This window comes from Symsagittifera roscoffensis, chromosome 4, assembly GCF_963678635.1.
Source record: "Symsagittifera roscoffensis chromosome 4, txSymRosc1.1, whole genome shotgun sequence".
Classification (NCBI taxonomy): Eukaryota; Metazoa; Xenacoelomorpha; order Acoela; family Convolutidae; genus Symsagittifera; species Symsagittifera roscoffensis.
Genome location: NC_087065.1, coordinates 57,053,204 through 57,080,768, shown reverse-complemented (window position 1 = coordinate 57,080,768; position 27,565 = coordinate 57,053,204). Strand labels below are relative to the sequence as shown.

The 27,565-nt window shown below is 38.4% G+C and overlaps 1 protein-coding gene across 1 annotated transcript; it reads right to left on the bottom strand.

Annotated features, from left to right (window-relative positions):
- LOC134843801 (short transient receptor potential channel 6-like) lies at window positions 1–27,565 on the bottom strand. The gene is made up of 16 exons (XM_063860084.1): window positions 27,173–27,565; window positions 26,228–26,437; window positions 25,230–25,449; window positions 23,316–23,447; window positions 22,756–22,911; window positions 22,148–22,393; window positions 21,336–21,514; window positions 16,455–16,527; window positions 16,019–16,181; window positions 15,529–15,662; window positions 14,266–14,744; window positions 13,866–14,067; window positions 13,439–13,630; window positions 12,466–12,522; window positions 751–879; window positions 1–313 (listed from the first exon to the last, which is right to left on the bottom strand). Exons 1-16 carry the CDS (start codon window positions 27,463–27,465, stop codon window positions 203–205), a joined length of 2,976 nt encoding a protein of 991 aa, XP_063716154.1. The 5' UTR covers window positions 27,466–27,565; the 3' UTR covers window positions 1–202.

Below are 27,565 nucleotides of genomic sequence, written 5' to 3'. Positions count from 1 at the left end.
TAGTTCAATTTAGGTAAGCAGTAATAGATGCACTTGTGCAGAATAGCCCTCAAAAAAATGTGAGCTATAAAAAATTGCTGCTCGAAATTATCTATACTTTTACTAGGGGACCTTTTTATGGTAAGTTCGGTTTGGTTTTTTGTGACCATTGATTCTATTTAATATTGATAAACGATGGCTGCTTGAGTGTCGCTGATGTTATTCAATTTCTGGGCTTGTGGTGATGGCGTTTGCTGTCCAGTTCCCTCCTAGGAATGTTGAAGCGAGAGTGAATGAAGTCTTTCATTGAATCATCCAACTGTGTCAGGTTGGCCTGAAGAACAAAATCAAACTTATCATTATGTATCATCTACCTAGATGCATCTGCGATCATTCTCATTTTTTTACATTGGTTTCTAGCTGGAGTAGTTCAGCTTGTTTTGAAAGAATGGGTTCTCTTTGATATTTTTGGAGAGCTCGTCCCTCAAAAATCCTTCAAACATTTACCCCCTCAGAACTGCCAAAACTGCTAAATCTTGAAAAATTTTAGTCGACCTTTGCTATGGCATATCATCAAATTAGTTTTCCTGAATTGAAAAACCGAAACAAAAACGACCTTCAGCTGAAATTTTAAACCCCAATTTATTCACACTAAAAACAAAACTTTTTATTGGCGAAACGATTAGGAAGCTATCAACTGGGAGGAGTGCTTTGTCGCTTCAACAATGCTTCCCGTCAAGGATGAAAGCTAATATTCAGGATCAGGTATACCTTATTTTGTAAGAAGACGGGAGAGAGGGCGGCCTTGAGGTCCTTCAGATGGTCCACAGTGATCTTCCTCTCCACTTTCTTCTTAGCCGTCACTCTCAACACCCTCCTGCTCACGTTGTTCACCATACGCTACAAAGTTCAATTATTACGAAACATGGATCTACTTAACAATTGCCCCACTTTTAAGAAAGGGGGCCGCAATTGTTAAGTAGATAAATTTGTCAAATTTTCGACCAATCAGATTACAGTAAAGTTTGAACTTTAGATACAAAGCTGTAGTGCTATTTACTGTTTTTATTTGTTTGTAGGGATGACAATTCTTTAGTAGATACCAAAGGAAGGGCGATTGACAAGTAGATCCTGTTACTTTCTTAACACATTTCTGGATTTACGTAACAGACTCTCATATTTTATGTTGAAAAATCAGCGTTTTGTGAATTTTTAGTAAGCGGATGATAGTTATCGCGTTGTCGCAACTAGTAACGAAATAAGTTTGAAATTATTCCACAAAATGTAGAAATAGTAAGCACAACAAAATATAACAGGAAGCAGTAGATATAATCATAAAGTTTGACTAGGGCCGAGTTAAAACAAGGTCGAGACAAGATTGAGGCGAAAGGTCCAGACATAGTTTCAACGCACTTTATCATGACTTTGAACCTGAGTTCAATATTTTCACAGAAATTTTTCGCGGAATTGATATATTATAATACAGGGGCTTAATACTGCCAAACAAAATACCGCAGAACAATAATAATTATTGATTTCCAGTATTTTGTTTGGCAGTATTAAGCCACTGTGTTATATACTATTTCCACCAAAAGTTTCTGAAAAAAAAAAATAAACAAATTTGTCACTTTTGCGACGTTTCCTTGTGATAAAGGTGGCCCAATTTGAAAAAAAAAGAAGAAACAATAAATAATTTTTCTCCTTGGAACTCTGGAAATTAACTTCTATTTTTGAAACTAGAACTCATTCACCCCTTTTTCACCATTTGATTTGCAACTGTTTCTCGGGAGCTGGTTTTGCTTATTTTTAACAAATGAATTTGAATTGGCCGTACAGATAAACAAAAGTAAAACCACGAAAATCAACTTTGAGCGCCAACAACTTTTATGGCTTTCTCCGAAAAAAAAGAAAAAAACAATACATGCTATATAAGTGTTTTCATTATATTCATTGACAAATAATGAATACAATTCATTGATAACGATTAAACAATTTGTTATTGTCTTGATTTGCTTATTATTCCGACCATTGAAAATGGGGAAAAATTTTGTATTTAGGTGCATTTTAATTTTTTCAACGCAAAATCAGGTACCACAAACAATCTTCCGAATGGGCCGAGTAATATATGTTCTTAAAGTCAGTTCAGCCGTGATTCGAACGACGTTAAAAATAATTTTCCATTGCTAAGAGAAACTTGTTAGAAATTGTTGATTTATGGTCTTATTTTGAACGAATAAGGTGAAATTAGTTTGATTTTAATTCAAAAGCAGTTATCGCAAATAATAATCGTATTGGGTGGATTGATATATCATATTAAAGCGCTTTCAGCCCTGATTGCAACGACGTAGAAAGTTTTTTTTTAAAAATTGTCCCAGTGTCCAAAAAGATTCGGTTTCAAACCAATTTGAAAACCTGTTAAGGTTAATTTTGAAGGTATTTTAATGCTATCTTGGGAATAAAAAGTTCCATAATTTCAAAAAGTTTCTGCAAAATGGATGGATTTTTTCTTGTCAATTTTCGACTAAAACCGTTGCTCGATTTGCTTTTTTTAACTGTTACTGTCAATAATGCCTAAGTTTTATGTTTTTGTCCGATCCTTTTGTTGCAGCGCAAATGTAAATGTGCGAGAGTATAAATGCATAAAACTGAACCAAAATATAAATGCATATAGGGACAGTAGCCGAGCGTATACATGATGCGTCCCGGCGGTTTCGGCGCCGGTTCGAATCCCGCCTAGGTCATTTCCTTTCTAGAACTCGAATGTGCACCGAACTTGATGGGATGCTCCGTAACCAGGTTCGGTCCCCCCAAAACCCATTTTAACCGGATTTTCGCTCTAATTTGGTTCAGCCTTGGTTAAGGCTGACCTTTAAAAAGAGCAATTTGTCTCAAGGACAAATACTGGGCATTTTTGCAGCTTGCTTTGAGTTATGCAGTTTATTGTGACCGATGTTACCGATGATAAAGCTTGTTAAACATTATAAATTATCCTTATATTTTCAAATTTCCGGAGTTATTTTGCCGAGAAAATACTCTTTAATTAAAGTGTTTAAAAAACCGTTTTTTATATAATCGTGGAGATTGACGCGCATATTTTGGCGCCCCAAAAGGGACTCGAGGCATCAGTGAGTAGCTACAACGTCTACGTCAACAACAAACAACTGCAACTGAATTTGGTGACCAGGTGAAATCACTTACCTCGAAAGGATAGCTTGTTTATCCCTACTCATTTCAACGCTCCTCTCCCTTTATTAGATGTCAGTTGGCGCTGTTTTGGTGAGTTTGTGCTACATTACTTAAACAGTGCCAGTGCCAGTTGTACGAAAAGCCGGTTGGACGATATCAAACCTCAGTTTCTATTTTCCCACTTGCAAAAGAAGTAAAGTTTGTTGAATTTTAAGCACGAACTGTCATCGAATATCGACAACAGTTTAACAGACTTACAGGAAAAAGACAAACCCGAATACTCAAAACGTAATTTGCAGTGAAAACGAGCTTTGCTTGCGTAGCAAACAATACGAGTTCAAATTCGAAGTCAACCCACAAGTTACTACACCAAACCAACTTACGATAGAAAATAACCTTGTTAAATTGTTGGCATCTCTTAACTGATATTCACAGAATCCGTAGCTGGGGAGAATCTTCAGGCGTGTAAGCCCGACCGACCCGATTCTATCTCAATTAGCAGATATTCCATAGTGCAGAAAGATGAAGGACAGATGAAAGACTTCTTAAAACAGGTATCCTGACTGTCATTTAAGATATCGTGCAAGTAGCTGTGCAGACTCGTGAGAGAGAAATTTCCGGTGCCGAAAATCTCCAAAATCGTCAAAAACTGTAACACTCTTCTAGTTTTTTTTTTTCAAAATCTTTCTGTGCGATAAAATTACATACGATTTTCTATTGTGTATTCCAACTCAAAGCAAGCTACAAGTGGTAATTTTTTCCCGATACCACAAATTTTTGGGTAATTGTGAACGGATTGAAAATCAAAAAAAAAAATCGGATCATAGACAAGGGGTACTAGACTAATTTTGGATTGGTTTACGACTCGAACCTGCTGACCAAAGTTTTCCGAAAAATTTTGGGAAAAAAGTAAAAAATCGCCAAAAATTCCTCAAAACGTCCCCATAATTCTGCGAAACTGTGCTGTAACATGACACCAACCTTATGGTAAGTGGTCTGGTAGCAAAATATCAGGCAAATTAAGTTGAGTTTTTTCAACCTCAGGTTTTTTCCGCGTGTGTTGTTGGAACTTAACCAATTTGCCTGATCCCCCACCCACATTGGTGAAACTGAAAGCCAGTACGCTTCAAGTAATTCTAAGCCGTTTCAGCCCGTCCGATTATTGACTTCGTTGCGCGACACTAATGTTAAGTGGTCAGGTACGGTGATATTAAGTGAGTTAAGTTGAATTCTTTCATCCTCAGGTTTACTCCGTGTGCGTTGTTGGAGTTCAACCGACCTACTTAATTTCCCCACCCCATTGGTACTTTAGCGTAACGTAGCCGTCGCATAGGTCTCTTGAGTGTGTGGTATTCATTCTAGGAGCTAGTTCCTTGGATCACGCGCTCCGTATACTATCCGCACCGTCTCAAAAGCGCGTGAAAGAGACTTGTTTCACAAAGCCCAGTTTAAGCTTTAACTTTAACGCCAGGTAAAAGTTTGTGGATTTACTTGAGTGAAAATACGGTATGTTCTGAGAGTCGTTTATTTCTGAAATTATTAAGCATGAAAGTTAAGTTTCAGAAGAAAATTAAGAAGTTGTTTGAGAAACGTAGCACTCTCGAAAACGAACTTTATAAATGCCACGAGATAATTTTAGAATACATAGAGAGTCAGAGTCGTTGCTCAAAAATTGATACTTATATTGAAAAATGTAGGAACTATATAGAGCAAGCGGTCGAGATAAATACTGAGTTGATTGTTATGGCTGCAAAAAGTGCCAATCCCGACGAATTGATACCGGCACAGGATATGTGGCTTCATAAGTTGACTCAAAGCAACGATAAAGTTTTGCAGGAAGCTATCACATATAAAACAAGTTTTGAGGCAGTAACAGAGCCGGACAAAATTGATAGCAGCTCAAAAGTTTCTCATCATTCTGAAAAAAGTGAAAAACCCCGGTCGCATAAAACAGATACCCGCTCTAAGTTGTCGCATCGAAGCAGCCGACATCAGCAATCGGGCTCTCAGAAATCTAGTTATACCGCCGCTCCGTCGAAAACACTTTCTGAGAAAAAGCGCGATTTAATGATTTTAAAGAAACAACAAGAGGAACTTGAGTTTCAGGCAAAGGTATCATTAAGACTGAAAGAACAACAAAGCCGTTTAGAGTTGGAAGAATTGGCTGAAGAACACAGGAAAAAACTGGCAGAAATTGAGTTGAAAGGGCTTGAGTTAGAAGATGAGTTGTCGGAAATCAGTGAGAATGCTGAGGAAAGTGGTTTAACTCGAATCTCTCCACAACTATCAATTGACGAAAAGGATCGTACGCGTCACTGGGTCGAATCTGTCGACCACAATCAGCCTGATGCTGTTGTAGTTCCCAATCAAGAGCAGCACGTTCGTTCAACAGCTCCTGAGGCAACTTATCCTGCATCAACAAATTACTTGGTCTCATCAAGTTTTACAGGCGTGAATAACGGCCACGCAGCTTCTAGTGATCCGGGAGTGTATTACAGTAACCACATTCACGGACAACATCATAATTTGTCGAATTTGGTCCGATCGCAGGTTTCCGTTAACAATCCAGTAGGGTTACAGCAGGTCATTCAACCTGTTTCTAATAATTTGCCTCAGCAAACTTTTTTGTCCACTCATCCGGTGCTAGGCAATCCAAACACAGGTTCAGTAGTCCCGGTAACTTCTGAAAACTATTTTGCTCCGCCATCATCTGCAGAAGTTCCTTCTGGTGTAACACCGTTTGTTCCTGCATCAACAGCAGTTAATCATGTTTCTTTAAGTCATCACACTGCAGGATCAGTAGTAGTTGGCTACCAAGCACCTGTAGCCCCATCACAACAACATATGGGTGTTCCCGTTAGTAGTTATAACTTTTCAAGTGACCACTACAATCCTTATAGTAATTTGTGGAGACCAGCTGTTGCTACCCCTTTAATGTCAACTCAACAGCACTACGTTCCTTCGACAACTGTTTTTTCCGCAGTAACTCCGATTGTTCCTAGGAATAATTTTGTTCCTTATACAAATGGAGGGACTGTGTTCTTTGCGCAGCCTGAAAACTTTTCACATGCTAATCAACCGTTCGTTCCTGATTGTCACGGTAACTCTTCGAATTACACAGAGCCAACTCCCGGTAATTCACCTGGTGCAGACGTCGAGCGTCCACTTTCGACACGAGAGTTGGTTAATATACTCATGCACAGCCGAAAAGATCATCTCCCTGAGTGGAAGCTGACCCAGTTCGATGGCAACCCACTTAATTGGCATGAGTGGTTTGGGCAATTCACATCGACGGTCGATTCAGCCATACTCAGTGACGATGAAAAGCTTACCTATCTGAAAACGCTCGTAGTGGGTAAATCAAAATCCGCAATCGCTGAGTATAGCTATAGCGGAGTACTATATAAAGACGCATTAGCAACTCTTCAAAGAAAATTCGGGCAGCCGCATGCTGTAGTAGGGGCTCACCTAGATAAATTGAGTAATTTTCCGCCGCTGAAAATGCATAACTCGGAAAATGTAATTGGATTTTCCTCTGCAATTTCTGGACTTGTTGCCGTATTCAAGTCTCTGTCTTTTAACGACGACCTGAAAAGTGTTAACTTACTGAATCAGGCTGTGAGTAAGCTTCCCCCGAACCTTAAGGAGGCATGGTCGATGCAAACCGTAAGACGCCAATGGCATAGACCAACTCTGCTAGATTTCAATGAATGGCTCAAAGAAAAAGCGGAGGGTCATGAGAGGCTGAAAACGATCAATTCTAAGGGTAAGTCTGAAGAACCAGTTACACAAAAAGTAGTTACAAAAGTGCTTGCAGGTAACACTAAGGTAAGTTCTAAGGATGAGAAAAGTAGAGAAAAGACAAGGTTTCCTCCATGCTCGCTATGCAAAGGGCAGCATGCACTCTGGAACTGTTCCGTGTTCAAAGAGAAAAACGCAACACAAAAGGCTAAATATGTAGCAGAACAAAAGCTCTGTTTTTCTTGTTTACAAGGCAACCATACCTTCCGAAAGTGCCAAAAGGCAAAAAAATGCCCAAAACAGGACTGTGAGAGCACTCACAATGTGCTTCTTCATGGAGCCGAGAAAGTTTTCCCGCCCAAAGAGGCCGACCGATCACCATCGACTCAAACTAATACAAACACTACTTCTGCAAATAACGCAGCTTGTGTTAAACCTTGTGAGGGAACTGCAAAAGGTATTCTTCCCGTTGCGTTGGTAGATGTGTCCTCTGGTTCGGAAAATTCGAATGCACTAGCACTTTGTGACACCGGTTCCACTCATTCTTGGGTTTCCGCGGCACTCGTTGAACGTCTCAAATTAGTTGGCACGCTCGTAAATGTTACGACCGATGGTTTTAACTCAGCCAAGGTATCTAAAACTCAACGAGTTCACTTGAAAGTTTCCGCAAAGCCCAATGAAAGTGAATTTTCGTTTTCGTTTGTCGCTTTCGTTAAGCACAACATGTACATAGGACCCGATGTTATAAACGTTTCCGAATTGCAGGTCAAATACCCGCAACTAGCCCCGTTAAAGACGACTGCGTATAATTACAAAGAGATTGAGATAGTTATAGGACAGGACTTCTATCATGCGATAAGACCCCTCGAACATGTCTTCGGAGATGAACTTGACTCACCGTGCGCCGTCCGACTTCCGATAGGTTGGGTCATTAGTGGTCCGTCTCCTGATCGTTCGTCCTTAAATTCTTCTTCCTTTAACTGCGTTACGGACGATACTTCTCTGACCGACCAAATCAAAACTTGGTACGAATTAGAGTCGTATGGTGCGTTCAAGCAAGTAGATGCCCGTTCCGCCGCAGACAAGCGTGCTTTGTCGATCCTAAAAACTGAAACCGTTCACGATGGTGAGCGTTACACTGTACCGATGCTGTGGAGTGATAATGATGTTAGCTTGCCTAACAATTATTATTCTTCATTAGCCCAATTAAAGTCGTTAGAGAAAAGATTAGATAAAGATCCGTTACTTCGCGAGAAGTATACCGAAACAATCAGAGAAGATATAAGTAAAGGATATGTCATAACCGTCAACCCGCACGATCCCAGCTCACGAGGCGAACGTGAGTGGTATCTTCCACATCATCCGGTTTTGAACCCGAACAAACCCGGCAAGGTGCGCCGTGTGCTCAATGGAGCATCCAAATTTCATGGCACTTCCTTAAATAGATCTCTCTTGGTTGGCCCGGATCTCCTTCAAAATCTTATTTTTGTACTGTTGAGGTTTCGTCAACACAAGTACGCCGTCTCAGCGGACATAGAAGGTATGTTCTTACAAGTTGGAGTACTTGCGCGAGATCAACCGTCTCTCCGTTTTTTGTGGCGGGAGGACCCCACTTCAAGTGTGGTGGTTCACCAATACACCCGTCATATTTTTGGCGCTCGTGATTCGCCAACTTGTGCGAATTTCGCGCTACAAAAAACTGCTTCTGATAATCAAGCTGAATACCCCGAAGCCGCTTCAGCCGTTGTCCAGAAGTTTTACATGGACGACTATCTTGACTCGTTCGAAAATACCGCTGACGCTCTTAGCCTAAGTAAAGACTTAGTCGCAATGCTCAAATTAGGTGGGTTTAACCTGACAAAGTTTGTTAGCAATGTACCCGAAGTTACAACCGCTCTTAATCCGGACAACCGTGAGTCCAACCCGTCAGTTAAGGATATTTGTAAGAGTCCAGACCAATCGTCGCATGTTCTTGGTCTCAGGTGGGATCATGTAAAAGATACCCTAGTAGTAAGTAGAGGTGTTGATCGACCACTAGATAAAGCAATTACTCAACGCACCGTGTTGAGTTTTGTTTCCTCAGTTTTTGATCCAATAGGACTGGTAGCTCCATATACTGTGAAAGCGCGCCTTTTACTAAAAGACATATGGAGAATCAGTGGTCAAAAGTGGGATGATGATCTCCCAGAGGAAATTAAACAACAATTTCTAGATTGGCACTCAGGACTTCCACTATTAGGTACTCTGACGATACCTCGTAGCTACTTTACCGAACCGTTCGACCGCTGTGAACTTCACACGTTTGGTGATAGTTCGAAGGACGTTTTTTGCGCCGTATCGTTTCTCCGAGCCCGACTTGCTAAATCGCAAAAGACCGAGTTAGCTTTTGTATTTGGGAAAGCCCGTGTAGCGCCTATGAAGATGCTCTCCATTCCCAAATTAGAGCTTCAGGCTGCTCTGCTTGCGACTCGACTCAAAGAAGAGATTTTGAAAGCGCTTACTTTCAAAGTAAGCAATGTATTCATGTGGACTGATTCTACCACCGTTCTCCAGTGGCTTAACTCGTGCAACAAACTTCCTGTGTTTGTTGGAAACCGCACTGGTGAAATCTTGGAGTCCACCACCATTGATCAATAGAATCATGTACTCAGTGGTGATAACCCAGCTGATACCGGCACACGAGGGATCTCTTCGGAATCTCTCAAGGATAGCAGCTGGGTTAGAGGCCCTAGTATATTGAGGACATGTGATTGGCCATTCCAGCCGAACACTGATGTCACCAAAAAGATCCAATTAAAAGGCCCACTCTGTGACATTGATACATGCCTTGAGACTGCATCTACGTTTGTTGTTGATGCTTCATCTGAGAAAGCGCCGTCGATCCGTCTGTTTAAAAATTGGGATAAATTCAGCTCAATTGTAAAGTACAAACGTGTTTTAGCGTTTATGCTTCGTGTGCTACCATCGCATAAACACTTCCGTACAAAAACGCTTGAAATAACCGACCCGTCCGAGTTAGATATTGCCGAGCAGAAGCTCATTTATCTCGCTCAGTCCGAATCATTTCCTGCCGAAGTGAAAATACTTCAGTCCGATAAACTGATAACAAAGAAAAGTCGGATTGCTAAATATTCTCCGTTCATCGGCCCAGCTGGCATCCTGCGTTCAACTGGACGTATCAGCCGTCTTGTTGATACCGACTTTGATAGCAAACATCCAATAATACTGGATGGTCGACACCGAGTTGCTCATTTGTTGATTAGGCATATGCACTTTCAACATGCACATCAGGGGTTGGATTACATGCGTGCTGTAGTTCAGTTGAAATACATTGTTCTGAAGTTGCGCTGGTTACTTGGGAACATCGAAAATACTTGCATAACATGCCGTAAGCGCAAAGCAAAAACAGTTGTGCCCATTATGTCTGACCTACTGATTGAAAGACTGGGTTACAAGCAGCCTCCCTTCTCCAACACAGGTGTTGATTACTTTGGCCCGTTTCAAGTGCCAATACGCCGAAGTACCGAAAAGAGATGGGGTTTCCTATTTACCTGCCTCACGACTCGAGCAGTTCACATCGAGTTGGTTCCATCTCTCGATACTAGTTCCTGCGTCATGGGCGTAGAGCGATTTATTGCAAGGCGAGGTACCCCCAAAACCATTCTTTCTGACAATGGCACGAATTTTGTTGGTGCTCAAAAGGAGCTCCTATCCTGTGTCCAAAATTGGAACAAAGTCGCCCGGCCGTTTTCGTCCACAAAGGCATTAAGTGGAAGTTTAATCCGCCCAGTGCCCCTCATCACGGTGGCGCCTGGGAGCGGCTAGTGAGAAGTGTTAAGCGAGTGTTGTACGACATATTAGGCAACAGGAGATTAACTGAGGAAGTTCTAGGAACAACGCTCTGCCTAGTTGAACAATTACTAACGCAAGACCGATCACTCCGGTCAGTTCCGATCCGCACGACCTAGAGGCACTCACCCCGAATCACTTCATTCTCGGTCACAGCGCAGCTAGCTTCCCGTCGTTAAGTTTCGAAGATAACTTTGATAATAAAAAGCGTTACGCCAGAGCACAATCGTACGCTAACGCAGTTTGGTCACGCTGGCTGCGTGAATATGTACCATTTCTCAACAAGAGAGCAAAGTGGCATAATGATTCGGATGTCACACTGAAAACCGGCGACTTGGTTTGGGTAGTCAAACCCGACAGCCCACGTGGGCATTACCCACTCGCCCGTGTTGCTAAACTACACTACGGCAAAGACGGATGCGCCCGATCCGCCGATATCAAAACTGTTACGAGCGAGCTGATACGACCGACCGTAAAACTCGCACCTGTTCTTCCGTCTTTAGGGGCGGAGGATGTTGCAGCGCAAATGTAAATGTGCGAGAGTATAAATGCATAAAACTGAACCAAAATATAAATGCATATAGGGACAGTAGCCGAGCGTATACATGGTGCGTCCCAGCGGTTTCGGCGCCGGTTCGAATCCCGCCTAGGTCATTTCCTTTCTAGAACTCGAATGTGCACCGAACTTGATGGGATGCTCCGTAACCAGGTTCGGTCCCCCCAAAACCCATTTTAACCGTCTTTTCGCTCTAATTTGGTTCAGCCTTGGTTAAGGCTGACCTTTAAAAAGAGCAATTTGTCTCAAGGACAAATACTGGCCATTTTTGCAGCTTGCTTTGAGTTATGCAGTTTATTGTGGCCGATGTTACCGATGATAAAGCTTGTTAAACATTATAAATTATCCTTATATTTTCAAATTTCCGGAGTTATTTTGCCGAGAAAATACTCTTTAATTAAAGTGTTTAAAAAACCGTTTTTTATATAATCGTGGAGATTGACGCGCACACCTTTTATCATAGACTCGCAAGAACCAACACTAATTTGAAAAAAATCAAGCGGCTATCCTTGCTAGTTTTTCATAACTGGGTTATAAACATGCTCTATTCCATCGAAGAATATAAAAATTTGTTGAAAAATTGATTCGAAAAGTGAGCTTTAGAATGCATCAAAACCTTTCATTTTAAATGGAAAAGTAAGCGTTGAGCGACTTTTGGCTTGATCACTTCCGATCATTAACTAATGAGGAATAAAAAATTTGGCTTTTTCATGATTTTTGAATTGATATATTTCAACACTGAATTTTTGGTTCCAACGTGTTACAATAGTTTGTTTGCTATTTTCCACTAACTTTATATTCTGCCTCTCAATTAGTTTGAATGTTGATTAAAAAACTTACCTTCAAAAAAATATCAATTATTATGATTTTTTAAATTCTTGATGTAGATGTTTGAATTGAGCAGCTTCCAGATTAATTGACATGTTGGTACAGAGTGGAAAATAGCAAAGGAGTAGAAGCTAAGTAAAACAGTCTCGGAGATTCCATATGATGACGGATCACGCGACCGCATTCATCAGGGCAACTGTGTATAAAAAATTGGATGAGCGTAAACAGAATAATTCCATAATTGCTTCTCGTCCATCAAATGCGATATGGACAGCAAATTTTATGAAAAAAGTAAGACACACAAACAAACTACAGTCAAAACTTACACTTATAGCTAATTTCTCCAGTCGACTTTTCTCAGAAGCCTCCCTCATCATTCGCTCCTGAAACAAAAACATTAATTTTATTAACTGATGAATTGGAAAAATTCATGCGTGTAAAAGTTAATGAGAAGTTAAAGAGAGGAATTTAGCTATTTCTTTCGCATGAAAATTGCCCATCGCCCCAAGGGCGGGTTTAGGGTGGGATGTCGGGTCTTTTACCAACCAACGGGTCCCCGCTTTGATGTTATTTTTTGACATCCATTTTCGGCTAACCAACCCTAGAGTTTTCTTAAGGCGGCCTTTGGCACCAATATGTACTAATTTTGAAGGAAAGCGCCAAAAAATTTTGAAAAAGATGCCCAAAAACGGCATTTTTAACCTACTTTTCCAAAAATTAGCCTGCTGCAATTTTTTTTGTAAAAATAAGGTCTTTATAGTGTTTTGGGATTGCTCGAAAATTCATTCTGATCGACAAAAAAAAGGTTGATAAAGTTTTTGAAAGTCCTTCCCTTTGAGAAAATTCTATATCCGCCCCTGCATCGACTTCAACCGGTAGCAGTTTCGCCATGCAGCATTTTTGCATTAATAGTAATTCGCATTAATCATTTCGAACCCTCTCACCAGGAACGAGATTTAACGAATAATTTGAAGCATGATTTGAACCACGTTGGCTCTTCCTTTTTTGGCGGATTCCGTTCATATCTTGATATGGATGGTTTTTGATTAGCGTTTTCATATTAATATTTGCTGAATTTTAGGCGATTTTTACTGAGTTCCTAGTGTTCACATCTTGAAAAGATATTATCTTGCATGATCTTGCAAGATCTTTAAAAGATTTGCATCATCTTATAATTTAAAAAACCATGCAAGATAACGTTCCTTGATAGTCTAGGATTATCGACCGAGTGTGATCAACTAGGGATGTGATCAAATAGGGATGTGATCAAATAGGGATCTCGACCGAGTGGCAGGATACCTTAATTGTGTCACTGGTGGTGAAGCTGCTCCCCATCCTCTTCCGCTCTGCTCTGTCCACTATCCACTTCTGCACCTCCCTCACAGTGGGGATGAGGTTGAGGGGAGAGGGCACCCAAGTGTTGTCTTCTGGGTCTATAAACGCAACCATCACTTTCGTCCGGTAGAACTTGAACTCCTCGTTGGCACGTTGCTAAACGGTACAAAATATACAGATACCATGGTTATTAACCCTATAAACGTTCTTAGCAATCTTGGTTTTTCAATCATAAGTAAATTGAGGAATCATTTTAACTTGTTTATTGCTGTACTTCATTTAATGATTTAGAGCTAGTTTCGGGCGTCTTGAATTATTATGAAAACTTTTTAAAAAACCATCAATAAAAACAGTTTCTGTTAGAAGGACATTAGGCTTCTTGGGTACGTACATATATCTGGGTGAGTGCTGCCACGATTAGTGCTATGAGTACGTTCAGTCGAACAAGGATTTGGAAGAAGGCGTATACTGCATACAACATAGCGGCTGTCGCCTCTTGTGGGGTGCTGTAGTTGCGGAAGTTTGCTAGCAGTCGCGACTTCGGGTCGGCTCCGAACATGGCGAAAACGAGGCCAAAAAGGTTCCCGATAATGCTGAATCACAAAGAATCCGAATTACGCCAAGGAACGAAGACATTCAAATTTAGAGATTGCGGAATTCAAATTAATACAAAATTTAATTACCAGCATTCGATTGGAGAAGCAATAAGGAGTTTTAACTTCTTTTATCTAGTAATTTTATCTGGTAAAAGTTTAAAAAGGATGTATATTTATTAGAACAAATTGATTCACCTGATCATCTCCCTGATGAAATTCTTCTGATTTTCGAAATTATCACTTGGGTCCCGTAGATTGCTACACTCTTGGCTATACTCAGCAACCAACATATTTATGAGAGACGAGTTGTCTGTATTTGAGTTCCCGGGACCAATAGGAGGCCGACCATGATTATGGACGGTTTGGTTACAAAATAACATCAAAGACGAATACGAAGGCCATAGTAGGCCATTGAGAGACACTGCAAAGGCCACTAAGAAGACGACGAAGAGCGCGAAAAACTTCAAGATAGGCAACAAAGGTACGGTGAAGTAGTAGAATGTTTTGCCCATGTAGGTGCTTAGAGATATCCAGTAAGCCAGACGCTGGAACAGAAGAAGGTTGCCAAGGGTGATGGCGACGTCCTGCACGTGGGCGAGGTCTCGCACCCAGTTTGGAATGGGGCTGCTGGGTATTCCCTCTATGCTGAAAGTAGTGTCTCTGTATTTACTCGACTAAAATAAACAAACTCGACTAAAAAAATTAAACTTATAAAAATAAATTAGATACCTCTATGATCAATCACTCGAATACTTCAACTTGGAACATTCACTCGATTACTTTAAATTATGGTTTAATAAATGAAAATCTTCAGAAATCTACTACAAAAAAACTAAAATTACTGGTCAAAAAGAAACTCGACGAGATCGAAATTGAACATTGTATGGTTATAAGGTAAGAAAATCATTGTGACTGGATGGCTAATTTCATCTGGCCCTCCAGAAACAAATATTATCAAGGAATTCGCGGCCTTAAAGCCAGAAAAGATAACGCTTAGGGGAAATGATTGAGCCTAGTTGCCCAAAAACAGTGCGGCTCCTGCCAATTTGAATTAGTATTAACGAGCTCACTTTTGCACAGGTAAATTTATCATCTCGAATCACATTTCTGACCATTTTTGAACATGACTACTTATCACATTCATGATTCGAAAATTCTAATTTCCCTAATTCAAATGAGTTTAAAAGTATCTTTAAAACTTCGATGTTGATATGGCCCAAAGATAACATCCTAAATTGATGGAGAATCGACGGGCGGCTGGGGTATTTTCTGTAATGCGGCCTAAAAATACCATCATGTACAATACCACATGGACTTTAATCTTCGCAAACAATTTTTAGATTTTCTTAAATATTGATTAGTTTCCACCAATCAGATTCAAGCATTATGATCCAATTATCGAAATATCAAACAAGATGATTTTTGGGCATATAACAACAAAAGAGGCGTTTAACTGACCCATAGAATGAGGTTGCAGACGGCGGATATGAAGAAGAAGAAGGTCATGAGGAGACAGGTGAAGTTGGCACTCTCACTTTTGTAGTAGTTCATCCCGAACGAAGAGATCTTCCTCAGTTCCGCCCACACGTTGCCTGAAACACAGAAAAAAATCTCATACAAGTTTATACCTTTAAATTACTCCACGAAATACTTTCCACCGTAAGATGAATCTTTCAATAATATTAAACATCAAATTCATCGCCAGTTAATGTAAATAAGAATTCACCATTTCTGTTCAAGTATAATGAAACACTTCCATTCAGAGCAGACGCAGATAGTAATTTTGGGCCGACCAAATTGATTTTAGGATGCAAAATCCCTCCCAAAATCCGTTACTGACTCGCGAACACGATAGTAAAATGAAAGTTTGAGAAATGCCAATAAATTTATGCTTTTGTATTTAACACTGCAGAAGATTCGATGAATGTTTGCTCCCAAACTTTCTCACCCAGAGTCCACACAAATATGTATATGTTGAGGACGTCTATGTTGGCTATGAACTGGTCCTGGATATCTCTGGCGTCCTCTCTTAGTCTCGCTTGGGCTTGTTCCGGGTCCTCCGGATCGAAGTTGTCCATGGAGAATCTGTTCTTCGACAAGATCAGCGCAACCTGAAGAAGCGATGTGTGAATTGTTTCAGCTAATGATTTGAATAACGTTTTCTATAATCCTATATTGAAAAAACCTATATTTGTAAAGTTTTGACATTTATTTTTGTTGCAGCTGCTCTTCCTTGCATTTATCTCAGAAAGTCAAAAAAGTGTTCAATTATCGAAAATGTTCCTAAGAGTCATTCGGGTTGTACAACTCTTATGACGAGGAACCGTAAATGGTCCAGAATTTTATTAATAAGATTAGATTAACTCATTCGGTTCTTAGATGACCTGTATGATGGCGTACAGCAATAAATTTGTCATGACTTTCATGTATGGCCAGTCCAGCAGGGCTCCGAATTTCCTACAAATCAGTAAACATGCATCAGCAAACAAATAATGAAACAGAAAATCAATCGCAGCTAACGTACACTATGAACCTACCATTCAAGAATTTCGACGGATTGTGAGAGCCCATAAAAACGCAGATTTTGTTTGATTTGATAAACTTTTGATAAAGTTTGTACTTTTAGGTCCTTTTTCGCTAATATGAGCTGCATGAGAACTACAAATCAAACCAATTCATCAAAACCAACAAAATCTGCGTTTTTATGGGCTCTCACAATTATTTGAAATCCCTGAATGATAGGAGCAATAGTGTTCGTTAGCTGCGATTGCTTTTTGTTTCGTTATGTATTTGTATTGTGAACAAATCAATAGAATTGTGTTCGAAACGAACATAAAAGGCTGAGTTAGTAGGCTAAGTTAGTAGGCTGAAACTAAACATATAGTTTACTTATTTGAAACAAAGAAAACTTTGGAGTTCAGCCCAACATCGGAGGGATACTGAAAATAATAATAAATTCAATTTCAAGCCAGAAACTTTTAACAAAACCAGAATTGTTTCACTTACTTTCTTTATTCAAATCATGCAAACAGAACCTGAAAAAGACTGCAAACATTGAAGAAAAAAAAGAAAACAAAGCAAACTATTTTTTGATGTAGTTTTGGAAAAAAAAAGAAAAATATTTTTTGACAAAGAGGCGATGACGAGCTTCGCACCACTTGCGATTCAACACAAGCATAAAAAACTTGAAAAAAAAACAAAGTGAACCAAAAATTTTGTATAACACGATGAAGGACACCTAGGGCCCATCTAGAGCTGGATGTACGTTTTTGATATTTTTCATTTTGTTATACTGATGCGGTAAAAAATGCGTTGTTTCAAAAATTGGACTTTGTCCAAAATCTTAGTTGTTACTCTACTAAATTAGAGAAGAGTAAAAACTTGGGATTTTAGAAATTCCTCAAAAACATAACATTTTTTCAACGAAAAACAAAAACAAAAAAGTAACCGCTTTTGCAGGAAAAATTCGCGCAACCACTTCTTTCGATTGAACTTTTCATCTCAGATTTGAAAATGTAGTTTTTTTTTGAAAATTCAAAAGTCGCCTAGAAAATTTTCAAATTTCAGAAACTAAAAGCTGGTCGTTGCCGGTAAAGTAGAGAACATTCACAATATCGGGTTTCTCGATTGAACACGTAACTTAAGAATTGGCACAATATTTTTTGCTAGAAAAGTCAAAAAAAGTTCCAAGAAACGATCGAAGTTTCAAAACTTTTATTTGCTTGAAGGCTCTGGCTTTCTCTGCCCAAGAAACTGGGCGTAGAAAACTACAAACGTATGCATCCAACAACCTGTTGAATCGATTAAACCAATGGTATCAGGTTTGTAGGTCCAAAAAAAGGTAAGCAAATCAGATAGTTGACATTTTCGGAAATCATAGCTTTTTGTTTCAAAAATCTTACGCGTAGCCGTTTAGCAGAAAAGATTTGCCTATAGTTTCGATTGAACCCAAGGACCCAGGTTTGGCAGGGTAGTTCTCGAAAAAAGTTTCAAAAAAACAGGCAAAAAATCAACATTTCCACTTTTGCGAGGGCCAAAATTTTTTTTCCTCAATTTTTTTTTGCGTAATCGCATATGCAGGGAGGTTTTTAAAACCACTCTGTTCATTGAAACCAAAAATTCAGATTAGAGAAGGATAACTTTAGAGAAAACACAAAAATCAAAAATATGGGTCAAATATTCCCCCAGAGACTATTTCAAAGGCTGTAGACAAAGTGGTAAAGCAAACAGGAGTAGGCGGTGTTTCTATGGATACCCCTTTTTTCTTTGAATCGGTAAAAAAGTTTTTGAAAAAAAATTTGCGAGAAGTGATAAAATGTTTCATAGCGTCTCAAAAAGACAAAGAAAAACCCGACCCCAAACATTTTTAAAATAACTGTTTTTATTGAAAAGGAACTCAGAGCCAAGCAATGCATTTGAAATTCAAGTTAGAAATTGAACAAATTTACGAAGCGCAAAAATGACCGACAATCATAAAAAGTTTCAAGTTCCCTTGAAACTAACCTGTAGTAACACCACCCATCCAGTAGTTAATAGTAACTTAGCACCCACGCATCTAGTAACCACCCATAAGTGATTAAACATATTTTGTTTAAGTAGTTGTAAGCCCGAAAAAAGTCTATGTTCCGATTTGGTAACGCTTGCTTATCTCAAGCGTAAATTTTTTTATACATATATATTAAAAAACAAAAATGTCAGAAGTTACCATAGAACCATATATGACATTCATAAACCCATTAACATAACTGAACCCAATATACTTGTTTTTTCGCCTTTCTCGTAAAATTATCTGACATCAGAACATAGGTTGCTATTTCTTTTCATATATCTTAAAATCTATTCATGCTGATATTCTGTTGTTCAAAGGTGGGCTGTCAGAATAGCGTATACGATCTTAACTTTTTCCGATAGGCTCATTTTTTTGAAAATTAAATAACCTATGAACTAATTTGGAGCTCAAATAAAACAAGCATAGCATGAACTCTTTATTAATTGATGCCTTATTTGAAGTTTCAAGTAGTCATGAAGTTTATATTCGCCTGAAGAAGTAGTTTTAAGATCTCAAAAGACTGAAACTCCTTACTCTTATCGCCGGATCCGTTTATAATAAAGTTGAGAGAAAGCAAGTTTCAAGTAACTATACACAGGAATTTAGACTTAATTTTTTCCCTTGCCTCTGAAATCTTATTTTCACTGAGAATTTAGACGACCTTAAGTACCTCTTTTAGAATTAAAAATTGTTAACTTGGTTTTACGAAGCATTTACGTGCGGTCTTTTTTTGTTTTCAAAATAAATGTTTGTCCTTCTTCTTTATTTTCTCTTTTTTTCTTCTTTTTTTCTTGATTTTTCTTCTGCTTGATTTTTCTCTTTTTTCTTCTGCTTATTACTTTTCTTCTTTTACTCTTTTTTCTTATCCTTTTTTTCTGTTTCATCCTCAATTTCATCTTTCCGCTTTCAATCTATATCCGAAAATCAAATCTATTTTCAATTTTTTCTACCACAAACAAAGTTTATACCTGCTGAAATTTTGAATGAATTTTGGGGAAAATCCGTAGTCTCTTACGTGTTTTGAACGTTTTTTAAAAAAGCAACACTATCCTTACATCTGGCTCGTTTTGCAAACGTTTTCGGATTTTTTGGCTGTTCATTCATTTTTATTTATGACGCAAGGCAATTTAACAGCTTCAGTTTTACTGCCTGTTGGGCAGCTTTTTAAGGATTACCACCCCCAAAAAGTACGTTTCTCTGCCTTCTGGTCGCTCAAACAACTTTTTACCGCCCTGGATTTTATATACATTGATCTCGGACCCGAAAATTTTGGTTTGCTTCACTTGCTTCCAAGTAGGCGAGATATGTCCATTCATGTTCTAACTGTTTTTTTTCTTTTCCGTTCTCGGCTAGCGTGTTAATAATAACTGACACATCTAGGCCTGCTCCAGCTACTGGTCTCAAGTAGTTTTTACACAATTGATCAGCTCCTGGTTGTAATTTGCTTTTCGTTCACGGCAGCCACGCAAAAACAAGACTTGCCATCTCAAAAATAGATATACCATCCTGGAAACTTGCCACCTCAAAAATTTCCTTATCTGCCGAAATGATTTTTGCTCTCTAGACCTCTGCATGTATCAGCTTAAAGTATTTTTTAAATTTCGGATATCTGGATGTATCTGATACATGGTTTTCAGGAATGCTTGTTCTTTTTGTATGGTGTGTCGATCAGCAAGTCTATTCTTTTTGTTTCATTTTGTTTTTCATCTTTTTATGATTTTGTATATTGTTATTTTAATTATTATGATTTTTATTGTCATGATCATAATGATTATTAAGGTCATTATTATTTGGTGTCCTACAATTTAATACCGTACAGTTTAACCCCGTATATTTTAACACCTAGTCATTTCACTCCTAAACAATTTAAATCCACAACAATTTTGCTCCTATTTTTCAGTTTAATACCGTATATTTTAACCCCTAACCATTTCACTGCTAAAATGAATGCTGTATTGTATGATGTCTGGAAAATTAGGCCATTTTAATCAAAGGCCGGTTAATTATTTGCGGGCTTTAAAACTTCATTATTAAGATTATTATAATTATAATTATGCTTTTTTTATTATGTTACTTTTCTTCCTCATCTTAGTTCAAGTTTTTTTTATTCTTCCCTTTTTCTCTTGCCAAAAATTGTTGGTAGCTTTTTTTAGGATTTCAAATCGGTTCTCGTGATGAAATTTAAGTTATAAATTGTTTTTTAGTCCAATCAAAAACCTTTTGACAAATTTGGCATCGAAATAGTTTCAATAAGAAAATAGGTTCAAATGAAGCTAGCAACTCTGCCCAGGATCAGCCACAAACATTCTCTCTTAAAACGCTGACCCTGATGTCTCAGTTGTATAAATATATTGTTTTCCCCCTAAAAAACCAAAACAGAGGACGAACGGAACGCTTAACTGATTTGTTTCAAAATGAAGTCTTTTACGACCACCATTTTTAGGACTATTGTAGTTGCTACCATGATTTTGATCAGCTGACTTGGAAAAAAAAACACAAGAAATCTTGCCAAAACATGCACTACCAAGCTCGTTATTCGGAAGCTCCTGTAACCGTTTATTCAAATTTCTTGAACTTGTTCACATTATGGTTGTTGTTCACTGCTTCTACTAACTGTGTAACTGTGACATGTGTTTAGAATCTGAATGTTGCATGTGCTTTTCTATGCACAATGAGGGGTACTTTTTAATATCATGCTTATTAAATTCTCGCTCACTTCATGGGCGCGTCTCTGTTTGGGAGGAGCCAGTAGAGTAAGATCCAGAGAGGGGCCAGGGCGGACATAGAGAAGATGAGGCAGACCTTGAAGGGGGTGGGCTTGTCCCGCCACCCACTTGGCAGACAGCCCTCGAACTCCTTCAAAACCGCCTGCTGACAGTACGGGTGGGCCACGAACTAAACCACACAGACACATAGCGATAGCCATCGGCTCTTTTCCAGTTTCCCAGTCATTCGTAAAATTGTCTACACTTTGTTCATACGATAAATTGAATGCTAAAAAATTTAGTTAGAATCTGTTGAGTTTTTTAAACTGACATTTTTTAGCATAGTTAATTATAGTAAGCAGTACACTAGTATGATAGTTGAGCCCCTGAAATACTGATGGCCTCTGAAAGACACCAAAGTCGTCATACCAAGTGAGGACAAATGAGCATACCGAGAGCATGCCGATTTGTTTGACCTTTTTGCAATATGTGTGGGACTAACATTTCATATTTTTACCAAATATATTTATTTCAAAAAATGACACCTATAAAAACATGACGATTCATATCATAGCTTTCAAACTGGATAAATTTGGATTAAAGATCAATATTATAAATTCATTCACAGTAATTCTAGAATAAACATTATAAATTTATTCGCAGTCAAAATTGTAGAATCAGAATACTGGGGGTAGTATTAATCTCATTGTCATGCTTGTTAAGTTTTTTTATGGATATTTTTTCTCTAATGAAACTATGGAAATATCTATATTTGTTTTTCTGCTGAAAAAAATTAACAATCAGAAAAATGATCGCATCATACCTCGATGTGGTTGTTGAGCAGAGCGTTTCTGAGTCTGCAGTACTTGTTCTGCTCGAAGGGCGATTGAGGGGAGGCGGAAGATGAGGGTCTGTTGGGCATAGGGAGGGACACTGTAGCGGGGTTAGGAAGGACGTTGGTCTGGTCTGGGAGGCCTATGATCATGTTGACCTCGTAGTTGTCGGAGGCGGTGCCGAACCACTGCGTCGCAAATTGCTCCATCTGCTGCGACAGTTTCTCGTACTGCTCCTATATAAGAAATAACTAAAATGATAGACAGAAGAATAGCGCTGCCGAGTTAGACACGTTGAAAAGTAAAGACTTCGGCATGGACATACTTTCTTTCAGAAGACTAACCGAAATGCTGTGTTAACGAAACTTGTTGTCGAATATCAACATATAAATCAGAAGTTATTTGAGGTAATAGAGGTAGTGAATGGTTTCAAGTACACCAAAACAAGCTTCTTCTGCTATTTTCAACCAAAAGAAATTGAGAATTCCCTTAAAGTATATGACAATTTCGCGCATTTTATCTTTGAAATGGAAAAATTATTTTGAAAACTTTTTAAAAGTTTCCATAAAAATGTGTTTAGTTCGAAAAAAGGACGCACGTATTGATGCGGTAACATTTCTGCCAGTTGTCTGCAATGAGTGGACACTTTGAATGCACTCATCATGGGGTCCTCGCGGGTCATGACTAGACAGTAGGCGGGACTAGCCAGAGCACGCATCGTGTAGAACACTTCGACTGAGTTCTTACTGTTCACCTGAAACAGTTAGATTCGACATAGAAGAAGTTAGCCAAAATAGAACTATAAGTGTGCCATGGCACCTGTATCTCAGAGATTTCGGACAAAATAAGGTCTCTTTTATCGTTATTGTTTTTAGAAGAGCAAGAAATTATTGGCCAAAAACTAGCCATATCGAAGCAGCACGTCACGTTTAACCATAGGAGGAGTTATATAGTTGATGTCAAATTAATCACAAACTGTAAATTTTTGTTTTAATAAGTTTCCAGTTTTTGCCAAATCGCCCTATGCAAACCAATTTACTTTTTGCAAAACTTTCAACTTGAAGAAAACACAAATTGGCTTCAATTCCCTTTTATGATTGAGTTGAATATTTTTTTAAAAGATGTCCACCAATAATCTCTGACTGAGTAACTGAGTACCTCCATGTCTGGCACTGGAATGGGTTCTGCCCCGTAGTAGCGCAACAGCTTCAACATGTCCAGATTGTTGCAGATACTGGCCACTTTCACTGCAGTAGCCCCAGGGGGAAAGATCTCCAACTTCTCCATCGGCTGAAAAACATGTCAGTTACCCCGACATGATTTCAATATGAACTGATGTGGTTTGGGTTTATTTTAGTTCATCTTCGATATTTCTGTGTTCAGATTATCTTAATCGAAAACCACGCTAATTTATACTGAAGGTCGGATGCCACCATGATCCGTCCTCGTTGCTTGAGGGTGAGGCAACATTACCCAGCTCAGAAAAATAACCAAAGATTTTTCAGATAGTTCTTAAAAAAGGGCACAAAAGCGGAACGCCATGATGAGTTGTACATCCCGTATGCTGGTCCTTTCCTTCGTGGGTAAATGGCCTTAAGTGAACTGGAAAACAAGGTAATTTTAGTTTTGAAAATTCAATTTCCAATTTTCAGTGAGAGGTCCTTGCAAACTTAATAGAGAAGGAAGAGAAGGAAGAGCATCTTTGACAAGGAGGTTTGTGAAGATCAAATGCATCTGAAACTGGACAATTGATAACTACCAACTGATTAATAAGAGATGGTTTGATGTTAACTGAGGTTTTCAGAATAAAAGTTGATGTAAGAGGGAAAGATAATACCCCCCTCAGGGTTTCTATCCACTGCCTACTCAAAAGGTCTTCTCGTTAGTTCTATGTAGTTTTCCTTGAACACTTTTAAAAAGATTGACAGTTTCTCATCAGAGTAAGTTTCAATGTTATCTGGAAGAAGCCTATTTGACATCAAAAAATTGAAGCATTTACAAATTTTGTAGGAGAGAGAATTTTCCATCATTTTTGTTTTGCAGCGGTAAAAGGGAATCATTCCATTTGAGGGAGAACGTGTACTTCTTTGAAAACTAAATTTAATAGTATTCAGATAGTCTAATGGAGAACGTTTTAGTTATTGGAAAATTGTCTCTTTGAAAAGTTGATTTAAATAAATTTTATGAACTGTTTCTAAACCAAGTTCCTTAAATTTCGAAGTATTATGGTCAAATTTTTTTTTAAAAAAATTGTTCGCAGTATCCTTTTCTGAATTAAATAAACTTTTTCCAGATTTGTTTTGCTAGCACTACCACATATTAGAAGACCATGTGATTTTATTGGTACCACATATGCTAAATAAAACCTTAATAACATATTTTTGAAATTACACACCGGCCTTTGTACATGATCCCATTAATTCTTTCTAATTTTTTGCAGACAATATTTACATGCTCGTTAAATCTAAGTTGATGATCAATTTGAACAACTAAATATTTGAAACATTTAGTAAAAGTAATATTTTCACCTCCCAGTGTAAATTTTGTATCAAGAAAAGGTTTACCATTATGTAAAATTTTACATTTTGTAGAGCTAATCGACAATTTGTTACAAATGCACCAGTCATCTGTTTTCCTAAATCATTCTTAAAATCATCGGATGTTCTCGATGTTGGAAAAGATGCAAGAATGGCAGTATCATCAGCAAAAAGGCTTATTTCAGACTTTGTTACGATTTTGAGGGGAAGAATGCAGTCAGCCTAAAAAAGCCTAAAAGCGCGTTTTTAGCTTTTTTAAATTTGCCTGTGGCGCAGAAAATTTGGTCAAAATGGGGTCTTCATAGTGATTTGGGAGAGCTCAGAAACTCATTTTGAAATTTTTATCGAAAATCCGGCCCCCTCAAGAAAATCCTCGATCCGCCCCTGCATGCAATAAATTCAACTCTAAGTGATTTGTTTAGCTACAAAATCAACTAAGGAAGAAACTCATCGGCCACGTCTTTTTCCTTTTTTTTCTAATAGCAGGTTAATTATACATCAGATAAATTGCCCTTACAATAATCTTTGAACTTACCGGTTGGTTGACAGCGTTCTTGCCCTGAATAGCATAGAGTTTGTCGAGTAGCATCAAGGCACCCTCTTTGAAGTCATGTTCTACACAGACCAGTAGCTCCTCCCGTATTCGACAGCCATACTTGAGGAGCACTCGCATCATCTGGGCCGAGTTGGACATACAAGCGATAGCCAGTGAAGTGTAACCCACTTCGTTCACTGTGTCCACACGCACTTCGTGTCTTAAATAACGAAACATTTCAAGATCAAAGAAAGCAGAAGTAAAACCCCTATGCAGTGACTTGTGCAGTTTTTTAACGAGGGAGGGGCGGTTTTTTCTGAAAAATTCGAGCGCATTAAGCCCCGTATTAGTAAATTTTTGACGGGGAAGGGGCCGTTTTTTGAAAAGATTTTTTCAAAAATCAGGCATTTCGAATTTCAAAATTTAATTATGAACAAACTGCGTTGAAATTTTTTGAAACTTTTTTTTAACCTTTTGCGCTCGTAAATAATTTAACATTAAGCAAAAATTAATTTTGCCCCTATTTGCGCAGAAAACAGCAAAATGTTTCAGACAAGAAGCTAAGCTGAAGTTGGCGATAAAAAATTTGGCAAAATAATTTGAGCTTCACATGAAGTTGGAAGATTTTCTCAGTATTCAATGCCAGAAAAAAAAGTATTTTTTACTAGCAAAAATCTTAATTTTTTTCTGTTTCATGTTAATTAATACTTTAATTGTTAACTACAGTCATGAAAATCCTGGGTGGTATATATAACTATCAAATCTTGAGTGGTGTGTATAACTATCGCCGGATGTTTTTGGTTAATGTTTAGTTAAAACTGTCAGATCACACAAAAAATAAATTTTCAGGCGATCCCATGTTGGAATTGTGAAAATGTCAAATAATTTTCAGAAAATGGAACTATTTGCAGAAAAGCATAAATTTTTAAGGAGTTAAAATGCTTTCAACAGTGTTAAATAAAAATGGCGAAAAGTGTTTTCAATTATTGATGGCTCACTTTTGTTTCCAGAGCATGCTTTCAACCTCGATGTAGTTGTTCTCGTGTACTGCCCGGAGGAACTTCATCTGGAGGAAAGTATTGTAGTTCTCCCTCTCCAGTTGGCCCAGACTAGACAAGTATGACTCACTCCATTCACTCCCCTCTCCGTCTTCGTTTTCCTCATCGTCGTCTTCGTCTTCTCCTGATGAATGCGCAATATCGGCCAACCTAACCGACGACCATCATAATAATAAGCTGATATCTATTCCAATCTGTTGTGGTTACTGAGTTACGTATACCTTTGGAGTTTTCATTGCGATCGGGCTGATTTAAAAAGAAATACTTAATGCATAAAATCAAACAAAGTTGGCTTTAAGTTACCGAGAAAATACACATAATGGGAGTGGATTTAGACTAAAAAAGATATGTATAATATACGAGTGATATATATGTTATTTTCAAAAAAATGTTCGAAAACTTTGCCGACCTTTTCTTATTTTAAGGTCGACCAAATTGATTTTCGGAGCTCTCCCAAATCAGAATAAAGACCTCATTTTACCAAACTTTCAGCGCCGCAGACGATTTTTTGAAAAAAAAACAAGCCATAAGTGTCGTTTTTAGGCAGTTTTTGGAAGTTTTGACCAAATATTGCGTTTTCGACGCGCGCTTTCCCTCGAAACAAAAGTATGTTGGCCCCAAAGGCGCCTTTAAAAACATTTTTAGGGTCGGTCAGCCAAAAATGGATGTCTATAAATAGTACCAAAAAGGGAACCATTGGGTTTTCGGGAGATTGCATCCCTGAAGACTAGGCGTACCCCACCCCCCCTCCCCTAAATCCGCTACTGTATCGACTGATAGGCTGAGACACAAACAGTTTTCCCTTATTACTGCCATGTTCTGGTACAAGTTTTCATGAGTTTAAAAGTTTTCATGAACTTTAGTTTTGTTAGCTAAATTGTTTACCTGTCATTGTCAACTGATTGCCTGTGGCCCGAAAAAGCGTCCAACGCCATCCGAGCCCTGCTTACAAACATGTCGTCCAAGTCGGTGTTTGACGAAACGATTACATCAGAGGGTCCAATCACATCATCTTTTGAAGTGACGTCAGAAGATTTGATTGCGTCATCGGTCTCCTCGATTATTTTCCTGAGAGAAATAGGAGCTCTGTGTGATTTCGGCTCTTTTTTTGATAAATCGTTAAGTTCAAGGCCTGATTTAGCCTTAGAAAGTTTTCTATTTGGCTGCTGCTTACTCATTATTTTTCAACAGCCATTTTGTTTTCTGTTGTGGTAGATTGAAAAAGAATTTTCAAAAGTGTTTTGAATGAAAAGCTTGACTAAAACGCATAGACGAGTA

Excerpts from the sequence above, each read along its gene's own strand:
- LOC134843801 (XM_063860084.1), bottom strand. The coding sequence starts at position 27,465 with ATGAGTAAGCAGCAGCCAAATAGAAAACTTTCTAAGGCTAAATCAGGC. Across the intron at positions 16,182-16,454 it reads TGCTGTACGCCATCATACAG|GTTGCGCTGATCTTGTCGAA; the intron begins GTCATCTAAGAA and ends TCGCTTCTTCAG. Across the intron at positions 12,523-13,438 it reads CCACCAGTGACACAATTAAG|GAGCGAATGATGAGGGAGGC; the intron begins GTATCCTGCCAC and ends TTTTTGTTTCAG.